General features: G+C 50.9%; 7 protein-coding genes across 7 annotated transcripts; 3 read left to right on the top strand and 4 right to left on the bottom strand.

The window, feature by feature from the left end:
* Positions 1 to 848: 848 nt before the first annotated feature.
* Positions 849 to 3,024, top strand: PV05_05067 (uncharacterized protein; the record flags this gene model as incomplete). The annotated part of the gene is made up of 7 exons (XM_013461532.1): positions 849 to 1,294; positions 1,342 to 1,548; positions 1,604 to 1,761; positions 1,817 to 1,912; positions 1,986 to 2,083; positions 2,130 to 2,544; positions 2,606 to 3,024. 7 exons carry the CDS (start codon positions 849 to 851, stop codon positions 3,022 to 3,024), a joined length of 1,839 nt encoding a protein of 612 aa, XP_013316986.1.
* A 272-nt stretch (positions 3,025 to 3,296) lies between these two features.
* On the bottom strand, positions 3,297 to 4,399 carry PV05_05066 (uncharacterized protein; the record flags this gene model as incomplete). Its single annotated transcript, XM_013461531.1, has 1 exon — positions 3,297 to 4,399. The coding sequence occupies exon 1, from the start codon at positions 4,236 to 4,238 to the stop codon at positions 3,297 to 3,299; it is 942 nt and encodes a 313-aa protein (XP_013316985.1). The 5' UTR covers positions 4,239 to 4,399.
* A 647-nt stretch (positions 4,400 to 5,046) lies between these two features.
* Positions 5,047 to 6,550, top strand: PV05_05065 (uncharacterized protein; the record flags this gene model as incomplete). The annotated part of the gene is made up of 5 exons (XM_013461530.1): positions 5,047 to 5,239; positions 5,288 to 5,435; positions 5,487 to 5,559; positions 5,672 to 5,796; positions 5,848 to 6,550. 5 exons carry the CDS (start codon positions 5,047 to 5,049, stop codon positions 6,548 to 6,550), a joined length of 1,242 nt encoding a protein of 413 aa, XP_013316984.1.
* A 436-nt stretch (positions 6,551 to 6,986) lies between these two features.
* On the top strand, positions 6,987 to 7,592 carry PV05_05064 (uncharacterized protein; the record flags this gene model as incomplete). The annotated part of the gene is made up of 1 exon (XM_013461529.1): positions 6,987 to 7,592. The coding sequence occupies one exon, from the start codon at positions 6,987 to 6,989 to the stop codon at positions 7,590 to 7,592; it is 606 nt and encodes a 201-aa protein (XP_013316983.1).
* A 97-nt stretch (positions 7,593 to 7,689) lies between these two features.
* Positions 7,690 to 9,026, bottom strand: PV05_05063 (uncharacterized protein; the record flags this gene model as incomplete). Its single annotated transcript, XM_013461528.1, has 5 exons — positions 7,690 to 8,327; positions 8,412 to 8,479; positions 8,563 to 8,605; positions 8,665 to 8,742; positions 8,841 to 9,026. The coding sequence occupies 5 exons, from the start codon at positions 9,024 to 9,026 to the stop codon at positions 7,848 to 7,850; spliced, it is 855 nt and encodes a 284-aa protein (XP_013316982.1). The 3' UTR covers positions 7,690 to 7,847.
* A 1,009-nt stretch (positions 9,027 to 10,035) lies between these two features.
* PV05_05062 (uncharacterized protein) lies at positions 10,036 to 12,200 on the bottom strand (the record flags this gene model as incomplete). Its single annotated transcript, XM_013461527.1, has 9 exons — positions 10,036 to 10,284; positions 10,369 to 10,619; positions 10,689 to 10,727; positions 10,789 to 10,860; positions 10,923 to 11,019; positions 11,077 to 11,247; positions 11,300 to 11,403; positions 11,459 to 11,479; positions 11,534 to 12,200. The coding sequence occupies 9 exons, from the start codon at positions 12,198 to 12,200 to the stop codon at positions 10,036 to 10,038; spliced, it is 1,671 nt and encodes a 556-aa protein (XP_013316981.1).
* Positions 12,201 to 14,536: 2,336 nt separating this feature from the next.
* PV05_05061 (uncharacterized protein) lies at positions 14,537 to 16,480 on the bottom strand (the record flags this gene model as incomplete). Its single annotated transcript, XM_013461526.1, has 3 exons — positions 14,537 to 16,028; positions 16,085 to 16,385; positions 16,435 to 16,480. The coding sequence occupies 3 exons, from the start codon at positions 16,478 to 16,480 to the stop codon at positions 14,561 to 14,563; spliced, it is 1,815 nt and encodes a 604-aa protein (XP_013316980.1). The 3' UTR covers positions 14,537 to 14,560.
* Positions 16,481 to 16,577: the final 97 nt, after the last annotated feature.

Raw genomic sequence — 16,577 nt, 5'->3', positions numbered from 1 at the left:
ATGGAGGATATCAAAACGCTATAGCTATAGTTACATAGCACTTGTCTTACTGTCTTAGGCGTCATTAGAATCAGCTGAGCTCCAGAGGCTCGCAAATACTTGACCCGACTAGATACAAGCCCTCTTGTATCCTGCTCAAATTGGGCGACTCTCTATCCTACATAGGTATTGCAGAACGGTCACCCTGGTTGCGCATTTTTGAAGTCATGATCAGGTGCGGCACGTGAGTGCAACTCGCAATGACTTCCAAGGTTCTTCTTATTGCTCAATCATGACTAAGCAGCGCCGTGCCTTCTATCACCACCCTGCCGTCATGTGCTATACTGTCGTACTGCATCGCCAATTCTAGGTCCAACCTGGGGCCCGAGGATGAGCGAGAATTATTGGAGGCCATCCCACACGAGTTCTCCGCAAATCCAAGGGGATGTGTGGGATGTGGGATAGCGCTCTCGCCACGACTCGAAAGCGGGCAAGGTGACAGTTCGCGGGGAGGCAAAAGGCCCACATGATTTATCATGCCAGGTAACAATGCACTCCATGCCAGACCCATCCGAGGTCGCTGCTTCTCGGATGGCGGAGGTCTTTCATGCTGTGTTGACCCCCGCCCGATCGCCTACTGTAGCCTACCTGGGTGTCTCGAGGCACTGCTATACTGTGCTGTCTTCTCAATGTGGACATATCCACACTTGGCGACGCCGTGCCTGTCTTGTTCCATTTGATACAGTATCAAAGTCGATACTTCTAGTGACAACTTACGAAGTGCAATATCTAGTTTTCTCAGATTGTGTGCTCACACGAGATCCTTCGAACTCCATCAGCCTTGCTCCAATCTCAGCATCTCTTCCAAGATGGTCAAGAATATCGTTTGGAACCCTTTTTCTGGCGAAGGCCCACCAATCTTTAAACCCATGAGCCACGATGAAAAGCTTGACGAGTCAAATAACACGCCAGAAGAGTCCCAGAACGGATCCCTCCTCAATGGAACAAATTCGAGTGAGAAGCCGCATGCCAATCCCTGGTACAGGCAGGACTTCGGTGATTTTCGTGTAACGGAAGCGCCTATGTATGAATGTGGTCGGAAACTTCGAGTTGTGTGCACAGGTGCAGGACCCTCTGCCCTGCAGGTGGCGTACAAATTTGGCAAGCTGTTGGAAGATGTCGATGTAGTCTTGTATGAGAAGAACGATGCTGTTGGAGGCACCTGGCTTGAGAACAAATACCCCGGTTGCGCGTGTGATATTCCTTCACATACATATCAATTCAGTTGGAACCGCAATCCAAATTGGAGTTCCTTGTAAGTCGCATTTCTTGGCTGACTGTGTCAAGCTGACAGCTATTTAGCTACTCCCCAGCTCCTGAGATCTTGAAATACTTGCAGGACACGGCCGACAAATTTGACCTCCACCAGTTTGTCAAGCTAAGGCACCGCGTCCTTCAAGCCGACTGGAATGACGAATCTGGGAAGTGGGTTTTCCAGGTCCAGCAACCTGATGGCACTATCATCACTGACGAGGCCGATATTTTCCTCAATACGAGCGGTGCTTTGAAGTAAGTCTTCATGAATCCACCGGCCGGTATGAAAATGGTTTGACGAATCAATCAGTGTATGGAAGTGGCCAAATGTGGCGGGCTTGCATTCTTTTCAGGGAAAATTGATGCATACCGCTTCTTGGGACACCACCGTGGATTTGCGAGACAAAGTTGTGGCTGTTATAGGTTCCGGGTCCTCAGCAATACAAGTGGTACCGGGAGTTGCACCACGTGAGTAGACTGGCCTCCTTATGTTCCGATCATCACGCTGAAACATCATCTGCAGATGTAAAGCAGTTATTGAACTTTGTTCGGTCACCAGTGTGGCTCAGCCCAGGCTTTGCAGCGACGTACGCTGGGCCAGAAGGATCGAATTTTAGATGTAATTGAACCAACTGGAGTCTTACGGCTCTCAACAAACCCCATCCACGGTATCACTGACACTCGGCCAACAGACACCGAAGAACAAAAGGAAACCTTTCGGACAGATCCGACGGCGTACGTTGACTACGTCCGAAAAATTGAGGAAGATCTAGGGAACAGATTCCGACAGGTGAGTGATAAGCGTGGCTGCTACTGTTTTGGCCGCTTTTTGACAGCTAGTGCGACCACAGCAACACGAAGACAGTGAAATCCAGCTTACCATTCGAGAAGCGATGGCAGCTCGTATGAAAACGAAGATCGGGAATGACGAGATTGCGGAATATCTGACTCCCGACTTTGGACTGGGATGTCGGCGGCTCTCTCCGGGCGACGAATACATGACCTGCCTTGCCAGAGATAACGTCGAGATGATTCGTTCCGGGGTTGCCAGTGTCACCGAGAAGGGCGTGGTCGATAGCAAAGGCAACGAGTACCCCGTGGACATCATCGTCTGCGCTACTGGGTTCGATACCTCTTTTACACCTTCTTTTCCAATCACCGGCAGGAACGGAGTCAATCTCAAAAAGTTTTATGGACATTTCCCCCGAGGCTACCTAGGAATCATGACTCCTCACTTTCCCAACTTCTATCGTAAGTCTGATATATCAGTACCTAGAATGCATCCGTCTTGATGAATCTAACTGTGTTGCAGAGTTTACTGGGCCAGGCGCCCCTGGCAGTCATGGCCCGTTCTTTGCGCTCATCGAGTGGATGACTCGTTATATCATGAAGAACCTGAAGAAGATGCAAAAAGAGAACATCAAATCTCTGGAGCCGAGCGCCGACGCAACACTTGATTATTACAACTGGTGTCATACCATGTTCAAACGGCTCGTTTATAGTCAACCATGCGCTTCATGGTACAAAAACGGAAACCAGAACGGACCGGTGACGGCACAATATCCAGGATCACGACTACACTGGTACGAACTGCTTAGAGAGCCCCGATATGAGGATTTCCGAATCACTTACTTATCCAACAACAAATTCCAATACCTGGGTAATGGTTTCACCCGGGATGATCTGGACCAGACGAACCTGACTTGGTTTATGGACGCACCTGAAATATAGGAATCTTCTATCATTACAACAGTCTGAGTACTCAGGCTGATGAAACTTGTTTACTTGCTGTCTGCGAGGTTGAATTGGATAGACACGCCTAGCTGGAAGGACACAAGGCGAAATGCTGCTGGCCTTGACGCCTTTGGATCGGCATACTGCGGTCCTGGACCTCCTGGTAGACTCAGATACAAAAATACTATTCTTAAAAGTGTATGTCAGAGGGTAGAATTTCATCTGAGAAGTGCAGGACACTAGGAAGCTATGGAACAATGGAACACGCCCTATTGAAAAACTTCTTCTCCCACCTCTGCTTCCATGTCGTCAAACATCGGCTTCGCGCTGAACCAACCAGGCCAAGGTGCTCCTGCAGAACTGGCGGTGTATGCGGCATCCTCAGGAGTGATCTTGATTGTGGAGGCGCCACGGCCGGCAGCGGCAGCATCAGCAAGCAGTTGGGCTTGACAACATTTCTCGAGAGAGCAGAACCAGAAGACGGCTGCTTCTATGGTTTGGCCGACAGTCAACAAACCGTGGTTCTGAAGGAGGCACGCTTTCTTGTTGCCGACAGCTTTGGCAATATTCTCGCCCTCCTCCTTTGCGAAAACAATTCCACCGAATTGGCGGTAGACCGCCAGGTCATTATAAAACACACAAGAGTCTTGAGTAATGATGTCAATCGGCCGTCCAAGGGAGCAAAAGGCCCGGCCGTAGAGACTATGTGAATGTGCGGCGCACAGAACATCCGGTCGGGCTTTGTGGACTGCTGAATGGATCATATATGCAGCGGTGTTGAGGAGTCTGCAGCGGCCGCCACCGATAACGTTACCCTCTTCGTCAACCAGGATAAGATCTGACTTCTTTATCTTGTTGAACGAGACGCCAAAAGGATTGACCCAGAAGGTGTTTGGATCCACTGGATCACGAAGTGTGATGTGGCCCGCCACACCCTCATCGAATCCTCTCTTACCAAAGATGCGGAAGGCAAGTGCGAGGCGTCCCTTCAAGTATTCTCTCTCTTCGTACTTGTCTGCGAACCGTGGTGGGCGTGGAAATCGCGTGACAACAGACGGATCATCGTCCTTGGGAACGTTGAACCTTGCCACAGGGTCGTCTTGGTTCGATGGGTCTGGATATCCTCGCATGGAGCTCAGGAGCGGAACTTCAGTGCCCGAGCTGGAGACTTCGATTGCGGTTGTCGTCATGGTTGCAGTTGAGGTTGCCATAACTGCAATGCCTTAAGCCTTCAAAAAGCACCGAAGATAACTGGTATTGATGCTAGCTGTAGTTGTCAAAACTGATCGAGAAATTCAGCATTTCACTGTGTACTTCAGTCCTGAAATGATTGTTGTCCTTCGTCGATTGCGGGGCTGTAAGTACTTGCTTATCCCACATCGTGGGTTCGAAGGTCCCGAGAGTACGGAGGCGTGCACCATTACTATTGACCGCGCTAAGTCGAAAGACAATGTTTTAAAAAGACGTCAAGATTTCTTATCGGTTACCCTTGACGACGTCGCCCGGAGTCTCCGGAGTTATACGATTAACGCCTAAAGCGCTTATTAGTGTTTACTTAGTCTCCTTAAATAAGGGATAATCTTTAAGTATCGAGAGAAACTAATCGCCTAGAAGCCCAGGCACCGATAGGGGTCAACCACCTAGAAGCCAAAAAAATTGACTGTCAAGCCGCAGCTCCTTGTCATTCAACTTAGTGCGGTCAATAGTAATGGTGCATGCCTCCGTACAGAGTACGGAGTACTGTCAGTATGGAAAAGGGTAAGGCCTGCATGCGCTTCCTGTGATTCGTATTTGGGCCCCCAACCCGTTCCCCCCGCTCAAGAGCCTCCATGGACGTTCATCCGAACCTGTAGGGGTTGCCAGACCTCGATCGCACCGTCCATCGTGTCCATCCCATTACACGACAATCTACTAGAGGACACTATCTAGGTACTAATATCAGACACATATGATAATACCTACTGCTGAGTGCGCCAATCTGGGTGCTTAAGAGCGCGGCAGCATCACTGGTCGGCGACAATGTCTCCGGCATCTCGGAAATATGACCTGGTCGTTCTCGGAGCCACCGGCTACACTGGGCAGCTTACAGCTGAATACATCCAAAAGAACATCGCAACAGATTTGAGATGGGCAATCGCGGGACGAAATGGCTCAAGACTCTCTCAGCTCGCCAGAGATCTGAAAGAGCTCAATGCCGACAGAATCCAGCCAGGTATGAGAATAACCCATCGACGAGACGTACGCTAATCAAATTCTGAAGGCATTGAAGTTGTCGAAGTGAATGCCGAAGACTTGCAACAACTAGCTGAGCAGACTCGAGTACTCATTTCTACCATCGGACCTTTCTCCAAATACGGCGAGCCTGTTGTCGAGGCTTGCGTGAAAAGCACGACTCATTACTTTGATATGTAAATCGACAACCAGTACGGAGCATGACTCGGAGCAGCTGACCTCACTAGATGCGGTGAGACTCCTTTCACGTTCGACATGCTGCACAAATATCACGATTTGGCGAAGAAGCGCGGCGTTGTGGTAGGTCTCCTTGCAGACAAGGGCTTTCCCCTTTCCTCGTGGAGCCCATTGATTCAAATTGTTTTTCAATCCGGCTCAATGCAGGAAATCTGTCAAACTGACCAGCTCATAGCTCGCCCCTCATTCCGGAGTGGACTCGGTTCCGGCCGACATTTTGACCTATCTTTGCGTTCAGAAGATTCGGGAAACCTATGGCGTAGGTGTGAGGGAGAGCGTCAACGTGCTACACGAGTTGGGGTGAGTCAAGGCTTCTAAGACTTGCTGGGACATCGACTAACCTGTCACCAGAGGGGGCCCGAGTGCGGGCAGTCTGGCCACAATGATAGCCCTGATTGAAGTATATCCGTCACGGTTTACCGCCCGGGCCCTGGAGCCTCACGCGCTCAGTCCAATCCCGCCTCCAAAGTCGACTCGCCGGGTATCACTGCTTGACAGGATGCTTGGTTCTCGCGACATCCCGCCATTTGGTGTTGTTACGGACTTTCCGCAAGCAGAGTGCGACATTGGAATCGTCCATAGGTCATGGGGACTCCACGAGCAAGGAAAGTACTACGGGGACAATTTCCGGTTTTTCGAGTACCAGCTTGTCGGGAGCCGGCTAAAGGCATTCCTGATGCACTATACGGTGTCTTTGATACGGACAGCGCTTCGGGTGTTCGCTCCATTTCGATGGCTGGTAAAGAAGATTCTGCCACCGGCCGGGGGCGGCCCACCGAAGTCCGAGTTTCACAACTATCGTGTTGCGTTCAAAACCGTCGCTACGGCTGACTGCGAAACAGTGCACAAAGTCATGGCGTCATTGAACTACAAGGGATCACCGTACTATCTGACCGGGGTGCTCGTAGTTCAAGCGGCTCTCACACTTCTACAAGGGGGCGAAACCCTAGGAAAGAGTCTCTCGGGCATGGTCACACCATCAACATGGGGGATGGAGTTGGTTAATAGAATGAAAAAGGCCGGGATAGAGCTTGAAGTAAGCCTTCTCGATTGAGCAAGATGTCTCGTCTTGTACGAGCGCGTGAATCGTTTGATAGATCGAAGTGTCCGGTCACCGAGACAGAGTCACTCAGATGAGCAATCAGAAATCAAAAACTTCTCGCAGGCCTGTAGCCCTATACGTCCGCCTCATGACCCTGCTTCTTGGCACGGTGTTCCATGCTCGGGTTCCGAGCTGCCTTTGCTGACAAAGTCTGTCGACCACGGCAACGATGCTCGTGTGGGCAACCCCGGCCAAAGTAATTGTAAATTCCGCATCCCCCGCAGGGTCAGTGCGCATCCATTCCCTGATGACAAAAGGATTCGATGCGATGGGAAAGGTTCATAACCACTCTTCAGATCATTTCTTTGCTCCCTGACTGACCTTTGAGCCTCGTTGCCCGCAATTTTGATCGTCTACTGCTTCTTCCATCATCGACCGTGATAGCACCATGACACAGACCACAAACGGCTCCAAGAATGGAGATCTTCCCACCGTGAAAAGCCCGGCATCTCTTGCTCATGTTTTGCTGAAAACGACCAAGTTGGATGAGATGATCGATTTCTACGTCCAATTCACAGGAGGGAAAGTCGCCTTCCGCGGGAAGAGCATGGCTTTCATTGCATACGACGAGGAACATCACCGCATCGCACTCGGAGCGATGCCAAACACCACGCCCAAAGATCACCGTAGCAGCGGCCTCGAGCACATTGCTTTTACCTACGACAATTTGGACGACCTCGTACTCTCCTACGAACAACGAAAGAAACTCGGGATGCACCCGATCTGGTGCGTCAATCACGGTCCAACCACGTCCATCTACTACCAGGACCCCGATGGCAACCACCTTGAGACCCAGGTCGACAACTTCGATACCGCAGAAGAGACTACGGAGTACATGATGTTGCCGGAGTTTGCCGAGAATTCAGTCGGGTTCGACTTCGATCCTGAAGACCTAGCGGCCCGTGTGCGCAGCGGCGAGGACCATAAATCCATCAAAAGACGGATCGGCTCAGGCCCAAGGCCAAATCCCCCTTACCCATCACTTCATAAATAGGCTGGTAGCAACTATTTTCTTTGTAGAGCAATTTGAACACGTGTTTAATCTGCTCGACGTTCGGGCGGCTTGTCTCCTTTCGTGCAAAAGGACGTTTCTAGTCTAATATGTGTGTTCGCTCACATCCTCCGAATGCTGGCCGCTCTTGTACTGGATGACATAGACCTTTGTGCAGACCGTGTCTTGCATCGTTGTGACGTTGCAGTTCCATTCAATCTTTGAAGCGCGCTTTTTGCATTACACACTGTATGTGCCCTATTCAAAGACCATTTTGTTCTGCAGTCTCCCGATCTTCTCAATCTCCACTTCAACAACATCTCCATCTTGCAGGAATCCTGGGGGTTTCATGAACGCTGCCACTCCGCTTGGAGTGCCCGTCATGATCACTGTTCCTTTTCTCAGAGTCGTGCCTCGGCTCAAGTGCTGAATGATCTCTGGCACTTTGAAGATCAGATCATCCGTTCTCGATTCTTGCCTGACATCCTTTCCGTTGACAATGGTCTTGAGTGACAAGTCGTGTGGGTCTCCAATTGCGCTGGGTGACACGATAACAGGCCCGATCGGGGCAAACTTGTCGAATCCCTTCGCGGATCCATGTTGGCCGCCGGATCTCTCCTTCCACTGCCAGTACCGCGCTGAAACGTCGTTACCGGCCGTGTACCCCAGTACGTAGTCGAGTGCATCATCTGCCGAGACGTTCTTACAGTCCTTGCCGATAATGACACACAGTTCAGCCTAGCACCATAAAATCAGTTCTCATCACTGTCTAGAGCGTCGTTGACGCAATTTTTGGAGGGGCAGGAAACGCAATTCGCTCACTTCATAGTCCATCTGAGACTGGCATTCTGGATGTATAGGTACGTCTTCAAAGGGTCCCGCGAGGGCATCTGCAGAAGGAGATGTGGTCAACGTAACAATCCATACGACCGGTAACACTGTATCCATTTGTCGACCCAGGAAACTCACTAACCTGGCGCTTTCTTGAATATCACAGGATGTTTTGGTGGTTCGCCCTGGAATGACACAAGAATGAGTACAAGTCGATGCTTGTAAGGAGAGAAGATGGTTGTACCCCTGTTTCCTGGACATGTTTGAGATAGTTGACTCCGACGCATTCAAAAACTGGTACATGAGCTAGCGGAGCGAGGACCTTGAACGAGCTTGTTGTCAGCCATCGAGCCGTACAAGTCCATCTTGACGTGTTTGGTACTGTGCGAACGCAACGGCACAATAGGTAGGAATGCCTACCTCTGCAATCTCCTCTTTTTGATCCGTCAGGCTGAAGTCGTTATCGAATGGTGTCTCGCCCTTGTATACAGCCACCTGACTGCCTTGTAGAGACTCTTTGGTGGTTAACTCATCACCAGGAACTTCTCCATAGAATATTTGTCCAGCGGGGTTGCGGAACCGAACGAGACGTGAGAAAGGTGCCATGCTCGCTGTTTAGGAGAATTCTTGAACGAAAATGCACCTGGCAAGAGTGCTCAAAACAATGACACTCGGTTTCCAAGCTCGTACACCGGATCAAGAAAAACGAGATGCTAAGTGTAGCGGAACTTCTCGAGTTTGACTCCTCCAGAACGGCGAACGGCGATTTCTCTGGAAGAATGGTCGGCGAGGGTCACCGTGAGTCAAACTTCATGCGCATCTCTTATGGCTCGGCCTAGCCTCACTAGGTGTGGGCCAGGAACTCGGGCAAATGGCTGGGGGCCGACCAATGTGGGGGAAGCGAGGCTAGGGAGGCCTCGGCTCCCGAGACATACTGTATCTGCGACCCCTTCCTTTCAAGGCCATACCCCACTGGCTGAGCGCTCGGGACCATCATGGACCCAGAATATGTGCTAGCAAAGAACACTCAATTGTCAAAGGTACAAGGCTTTGGAAGTGTGAAAGCATCCATGTTGCAGTATCGCAAGGGTTCGAGAGGCTAGTCCCCCCTATATACATGGTGCCCTAGGGGTTGGGGATGCCTGTAAGCCACCAAAACTCTGACAAGTGCACCGCGATGGACCTTGAGTCACAAATAAAGTTAATGCCGATGAGCGAGCGAGACTTCGTTGTAGAAGCAACTACGAATACAAGAAGAGAAACACTCTCAGCACCTCTAATAAACCCCAACGGTGGTTAAGCCTAGGTACCCGATGGCGGGACGATCTGCCCCTGTTGTTGCTCAATAATGCCGGTCCTTATCTACTGCCAGCTTCGTGCCTTGACCTTCGCTGAAGTGCTTCCATCGCCAGTCCGGTCTACTTGTGAATCAAGCAGGATCCTTATACTGTAGCAACAGATAGTGGTGTTCCATCCAGCGCAGCGCGAACCTGCAAGGCTATGAACCTTGACATATAGCGAGCATGCAAGCAGGTTCCCCCATGCATCCACAGATTCGGGTCTGCCCAAGAGCTTGGGGTTAGTATGCTTGTCCTGAAAGAAGCTGGATAGTAATTTAGGGGGCTCGAAACTCACGCCCAGAGGGTACGAAGGCACCCTTGATTTCTCCTTCCTCATTGACTCCCCAGAAATCTTCTATGCGCTCTGCGACATCCGAACCTAGTAAGTCGTGGATGGCGACTTTCATGCTTCCTACGAAGCCGGTGGCAAACACGATGAAATCGGCTTTGAGCTCTGTCCCATCGGTGAATTCGAGTCCGTCCTCGGTGTACTGCAGGGGTAGTGCGTCCGATTTGACCTTTATCTGTAAATCGAAAAAGGGTGAGCATCTGCGTCAATACGGCCAACTTGGCAACACTTGAGCTGTTCCGACGCGGGATAGACGTACCAAGCCTTTGGCAATCTTCGCGGAAGCACCGACATCCATGTAATGGCCACCAAAGCGATCAAAAACCTGATATATAATGTCACCGTAGCGGATGACTTTGAAGCCGGCCTTTTCAAGAGCGTCGAACCTCTCAGGCTCAGCTTTGGCCATTCCATTGAGAACGAACATGCTAGTTATTCTGGCTACTGCCAGCGGATTTGTGAGGCCCATTTGATCAGCCACTTCTGTTGGGACTTCCGGGTTGTACGTTACTGGGATTTGTTAGACGTTCGGTCTTGTGCAGAATATGAGTTAGGGAAGCGCCTGGTCGTTTAACTTACAGTTTTGCACTTTAGTATAATACTCCGCCGGCAGGACGTCTATTGTAGTCTCTTGATCAGCATCGACTACGAAATACCCACTTTCACTGTTGTCACTTACAAGTAGGCGATCGTTGAATCATAGTCACAGAAGCCATATTTGCTGCAACCATATCTTCGGCCACATCATGAGCTATGCCCCGAAAAGTAAGTCAATGCCCCCAACTCGAAGCGGTTGATTAAGGAGTATCTCACCCGTGTTTGCGGTGCCGACGACAATTCCATGCTTCCCTTGCCATCCCTCGGCTGAAGTGTAATCAGCTGAGTGGACGATTTTTCCACGAAAGCGCTCCTACTCATTCATTAGTGGCTCCTTGGTCCATCGAGTTTGCGATGAACACGGGCTTACAATGCCAGGGTACGTGGGCATGGTTGGAATCTGACAGCCGGCACCCACAGCCATCACTAGATGTGTGGTTGTGATGGTTTTACTCTCCCCGTGTCGGAGTAGATTCAACGTCCACCTCTGTTCGTCCTCGTGCCATTGACCAGATACGACCGTGGTTGACGTCCAACAGTTCTTTGTTCTTGGTCAGCCCGCAGCTTACGTCCGCCCGAGTGCGAGGACTTACGATGCCATATTTCTTTGACCAGTCTAGGTAGCCTTGGGCTAAATCGTCCTTGGTAAGATATTGCGGGTAATGCGGCGGGAAAGTCCTGTCAAAGGGGAGGTGAGCTGTAGGACAAGTCAGTCTTCCAAGTCGAGCATAGGGGCTCATTACTTCAATTACAAGACTCGCGAGTAGTGTGTACTTTGTTTCCGATCAGTCAGTCATTCGCCCAGCCGGACTGCTCGGACAACTCACGTTTGGTGGATTTGTATCTGTTTTTCCAACTGTCCCCGACCTCGGCATTCTTCTCCAGTAGGACGTATTTGACGCCCTGTGACTGAAGCCTGCCAGCCAGACTCAGGCCTGCCTGCCCTGCTCCAACAACAACGCATTCAAAGTCATCCTGCTCTTCTCCAATCGAGGGTATTGACTCCGCATTTGCCATGGCGCGGTGGGCGGGTGCGAGTTTGTCAACGCTTGGATGATTCTGCAACCTGTCGATAAATGTGCGCAGAACCCAGATCTGCCATTTTCCATCTTGAGTTGGGACCAATGATAGGCCAGCCTTGCATACCCTGGCTGGCGGCTCTTCTATCTCGAAGGAGAATATCCCCTCTATCCATTGCGCCTCCCCGAGCCGGACTTCGCGGATGCTGTTTGGCACATATCTGAAGCGCTTGGGTCGCCCTTTCTGGGTAAAGGTCTTCCAGTTTTCGAAGATGTTGCTCGCTCCATAAAAGGTGCGAATGCTCCCTGTCAGAGCAAACATATCCCGCCATAGTGCATCCGTCGTAAAGACCGACGCATCGGGGCTGGACAGAACGTCTTGGAAACTGTTGAATATAGTTTCTGAGTCAAAATCGTCAGGCAGAGGCCGAGAAGGCAGGGCACAGGGCAGATTTTCCAAGACGGATGAAGACATTGGTATTGTTTTCTCGGCTCTAACGGCTGTGACAAGTTCGATTTGTTACGGTATAGGGTATACTTCCCGAGAGTTGAACAGGTGCGTGAATGTTGTTGTATAAACGACCTTGCAGAAGCGACACGGGTTCCGTTGCCCCTACGGGACTCAGGCCGGTAGTCGCAGCTCTGTGCAAGCCGCGGCTCTTTGCGACCCCGCAGCAATGGCATGCTGCAGGCATTCTTACACGCCTCAACGGCTCGCTGGTCGCCCCCGCCCTATTGGCATATGTGGAGGCTTCGTATCACGATGAAGTGGCGAGACCCAAAAAGATGTCCATCCGATGCACTGAAGATCAGCAAGGCGGAATTATACCCCAACTCTGGAAAACAATGCTTCTCGATAGAAGACCGCCTACACGGGGACTCTTGATTTGATAGTGTTCGGCTCGTAGTATAATGAATCAGTAAATAGATCGTCTTACATTATATCTATTCCCTAGAGGCCCTGCCCCGGCTATTAAGGATACTCGTCGTGGTGAGATGGATCATACACTCATCGACTCCTATCTTGAAAATACTAGACGTCACAGCGTGCCCCTTTTCACGTCTACTGTCCTAGATCTAACCGTATATCGTCTTCAGTAGACTGCTGTCGAGAGCCTACCTCGGCCTCTAAATCGAAGCGTCATGCGGAGAAGGTCTCTCTGCTGCCGGACAAGCTCGGCTGAATCTGAGTTCCGGGTTCGTTATAAGTCCAATTGCGGTGATTTGGAGCTCATCAGCTCGCAGAGCGACCCGCCCATCATCTGATGTCGTTTCCTCGAGACAGCATCCATCAGTTGCAATGGATCTGTCAGGTCCGGAGGTGAGAATGCCCTGAAAAGATCCCACTCATTTGAAGTGGTGGTTGCAAGATTCAAGATCATATTCAACCCTGGCAAAGCCGATGGGGGAAGTTGGTAACATGAAATGTCGGAGCAGCACTCCATTTCAAAGTCATCTGGCTGATAACCAGCTTCAATTTCATCCAGGAAAGAGGAATACGCAGAGTCCGAACGCTGGCTGGTTGAAAGCCTCCTTGTAATGTTCCAACGGTCTTTGTCTTCGCAATAGGTGAAATCCTCCAGTTGACCTTCGAAGTTGTGTGGTGTCGAATTAGGTATCATTGACGATCCCGCAGAATGTGCTTGTAGCGCTGGATGTGGACTCTCAACGCGTGCAACTTTGGCATGACGTTGCCAGCCTTCCGGAGGGTTCGTATCTCTCACGAGAGCGTCGGGTATGAGCCAGTCAAGCTTGGCCTTTGCGTCCATCCATTCGTCGGTGTATTGTACCTCGATTTCTTGGTCACGCCACCTTGATATGAAGACAGATCTTGAAGATGATACGAGATCGTCGGAAGCTTTTGGATGCCATGTCGCGGCGAAGGTTGAGCAGTCTTTGGGATGTGTCTTGTTTGCCTTCCCTTTCCGATTGTCATTCATATCTGAATGGGATTGAACGACTCAGCTTCCAAAAATGGTCGAGCTATGGCGTGTGGACACTTGTGTCCGAGGCCAGAAAATGAGAGACTGTTACGGCTCGCCTCCGATGACAAGGCTGGGTGGGAAGGAGAGATGCCACAATGCCAAGTCCAATCAACCCTGGAACACCGGACTTAACCAGGACAGCTGCATCTTAAGGTCCAGGAGAAGATCAGGCTTGGGGAGGTTTGGTGCAACGACCACCATACTCTGACTGACAGCAGAGGAAGAGAGCCTTGCTCCCCGCAACGAGTGGAAACAGCTCCCACAACCCACACGTCTGTGCCTTGTGGGGAGTGGATGGCCAATGGGATGGGATGGGACGGGGTAAGGCTACTCCAGTACGAGGCGGCGTGAGCCCACAACTTGTGAAAGCGACCACATCTGGTTTTATTACAGGTACTGTCAGTTCGAGGACAAAATTATATCCGCAAAGTTGATAGGGTAAGACATCTAGCACACACAGTAGCGAATTTCAGCTTTAGGTTAGATGCTAGCATGCAATCTCTTGGATGTGTACGGAGGTGTGCATCAAATGTAGTTGCCGCGCTAAAGTTGAATGACGAAGGATCATAACTGATAATTGATTTTCTCTTGTTCTAGGCAGCCTTAACTAAGCTCTTAACTAAAGATCATCTACTTTAGGTAGCTTAGCGCTAGATGATAGGCGAGCTTTAGGGGTAGAGAGTGAGCTCCGATATCTCCGGGGACTGTCGCCCGGAGCAACGGAAAAGAAAATTAATGGTCTTTTGACGTCCTCGTCATCCAACTTTAGCGCGGCAACTACATTTGATGCACACCTCCGTAGAGGCTCACTCATTGTTTGTCCATCCTCCCTTGGCCGCTAACTTTTCCCTTACTTCGACCCGTTGATGATGACCTTATCATTTCGTCCACAAATCTGATCAAAAGCATCAGCAATATCTTGCATTGAGCCCGGCCCGGTCGCTCTCCAAGCCACGATGTTATCGGGCCGGACAAGTATCGCTCCTCCAGCGCCAATGCCTTTCACACTAGCCCACTGCAGTTCGAGGTCGACATATTCTTCGGTAGCTGGTTTGTCCAAAGGTGCGACGATTTGTGCGACTCTAAGCTCGATGGATCGGGCTTTGGCCGCCTTTCGGGCGGCACTGATCCACTCACTGCCGTCTCGATTTGTAACCAGCAAAAACGCGCCCCCAGTACCAACAAGGTCATGGGTAGAGATCATGTCGCCGCGCCTATCCAGCCAAGCATGAGGGAGGCGGTGACCGGGCCGTGTGGTAGGAATATACAGCTGGTGCAAAGGATCGCGCGGTGGAGGTGCTGAGCCGTCGGGCACAAACGAGCCCTGTGGATAGACAAAACCAAGATCCATTTCATGGGCAGCAAATTCCACCTTTTGACCATCGATAACATATTGCAAATAAGCCAATGAGGCTTTCCCAATCTCGGAGTTCTCGTTGAACATGTTCAAGAAATGCGCTTCATTGGCCTCAGGCTTCCCTTCCTCGATTCCAATAGCTTTCGCTATGACATGGTGGCGTTGAGACGTGAAAAAGGCCCAATCACACACGATCTTCCCGATGGGATGCCGTTCCATTGCATAGGTATCCAACAGCTTGGGTGACGCCTTACCCTGGAGCACATATGCCAGCTTCCACGCAAGATTCTGAGCGTCCTGCACCGCCGTATTGAGCCCAAGTCCCGTGGTCGGAGGGTGCCGGTGTGCTGAATCGCCGCCGATAAAGACACGCCCCTCTCGATATTTGTCTGCCAGGACTCTTTCTAGGACCCAATTGCTAAGGCTCAATACCTCGAGTTCGAGATCAGGCAGTTTCAATAGCTGCCGAATGCGGGAAACTGCCTCCTCGCGCGGGAACACTGGATCATCAACACCGATCGCGAAGTGCATTTGCCATTCTTCCGAGTACCTTCCCCATGTTGGTCCAAGAGGAAGCATTGACCCACTTCGCATCCCAAGACCCAAAGAGGGGTTGCAGAAATGAGCGATGCCGGTTCGGTCGTCCCAGTATTCGGAAAGGTCGGCCTTGAAGTGCGTCGAAACAATCTTTCGCAGACCTTTGGGGCCTTGCATCTCAACTCCGATCTTGGGGCCAATCGTTTTGCCACCGTCAGCTCCAACCAGGTACGTGGTACGATAGGTATACTGTGTCCCATCTTTATTGGATACGTGGACGAGGACGCAATCCTCCTGTTCTTCGAAGTCTGTGACCGTGTGTTGAAAGAGCACTTTACCTGGGTTGTGACTCTCTGCAATCGCACGGAGAATGGGTTCAGAGCGGAGCAGCGGGAGGTTTGTGGGCAGGTGAGGCGCATCTCGTCTAGAGAGGATCAAAGCGTTAGCTGTGACAACCTCTGCCAGCAAAGTCTTACATACTGATATGTGGCATTCGTCTCTGTGCCCTGCTTGCAGCCCCAAGTGTGGATGGTCCCTAGCACCTTGCGATCCAGAGGGCCGTCTCCTGCAAGGGAAGTCTGCCACACCACTTGGCTCAGTTGTCGCGGTGGTGTACCTTGTGCGATGATTTCGTCCGCGATGCCATGCTGCCGAAATATCTCCATTGTCCTTTGGTTGATGATGTGGGCTTTTGGAAGGATCGAGGTGCTTGGATGGCGTTCGAAAAGAACATGCTGTACACCTTGGTTGGAGAGAAAGATGGAGAGTGAAAGCCCACAAGCTTGGGGAGAGTCAGCACGATCGTAACGCCTGGTCATTGCTAAACTCACATCCTCCTCCGACTATCACCACGGGGACATCAATATGATCTGTCATGTTGGTCGATATTTTCTAAAATCTGCTGAGCGACGGTCGAGGGCAATTTGGAAAGACTTGGGAGAACTATGAGAAGAGAGTCTGCATCCGCACAAGG

This window comes from Exophiala xenobiotica (genome assembly GCF_000835505.1).
Source record: "Exophiala xenobiotica strain CBS 118157 unplaced genomic scaffold supercont1.3, whole genome shotgun sequence".
Taxonomy (NCBI): Eukaryota; Fungi; Ascomycota; class Eurotiomycetes; order Chaetothyriales; family Herpotrichiellaceae; genus Exophiala; species Exophiala xenobiotica.
The sequence above is the reverse complement of the archived record's forward strand: the minus strand, read 5'-3'. Positions and strand labels throughout refer to the sequence as shown.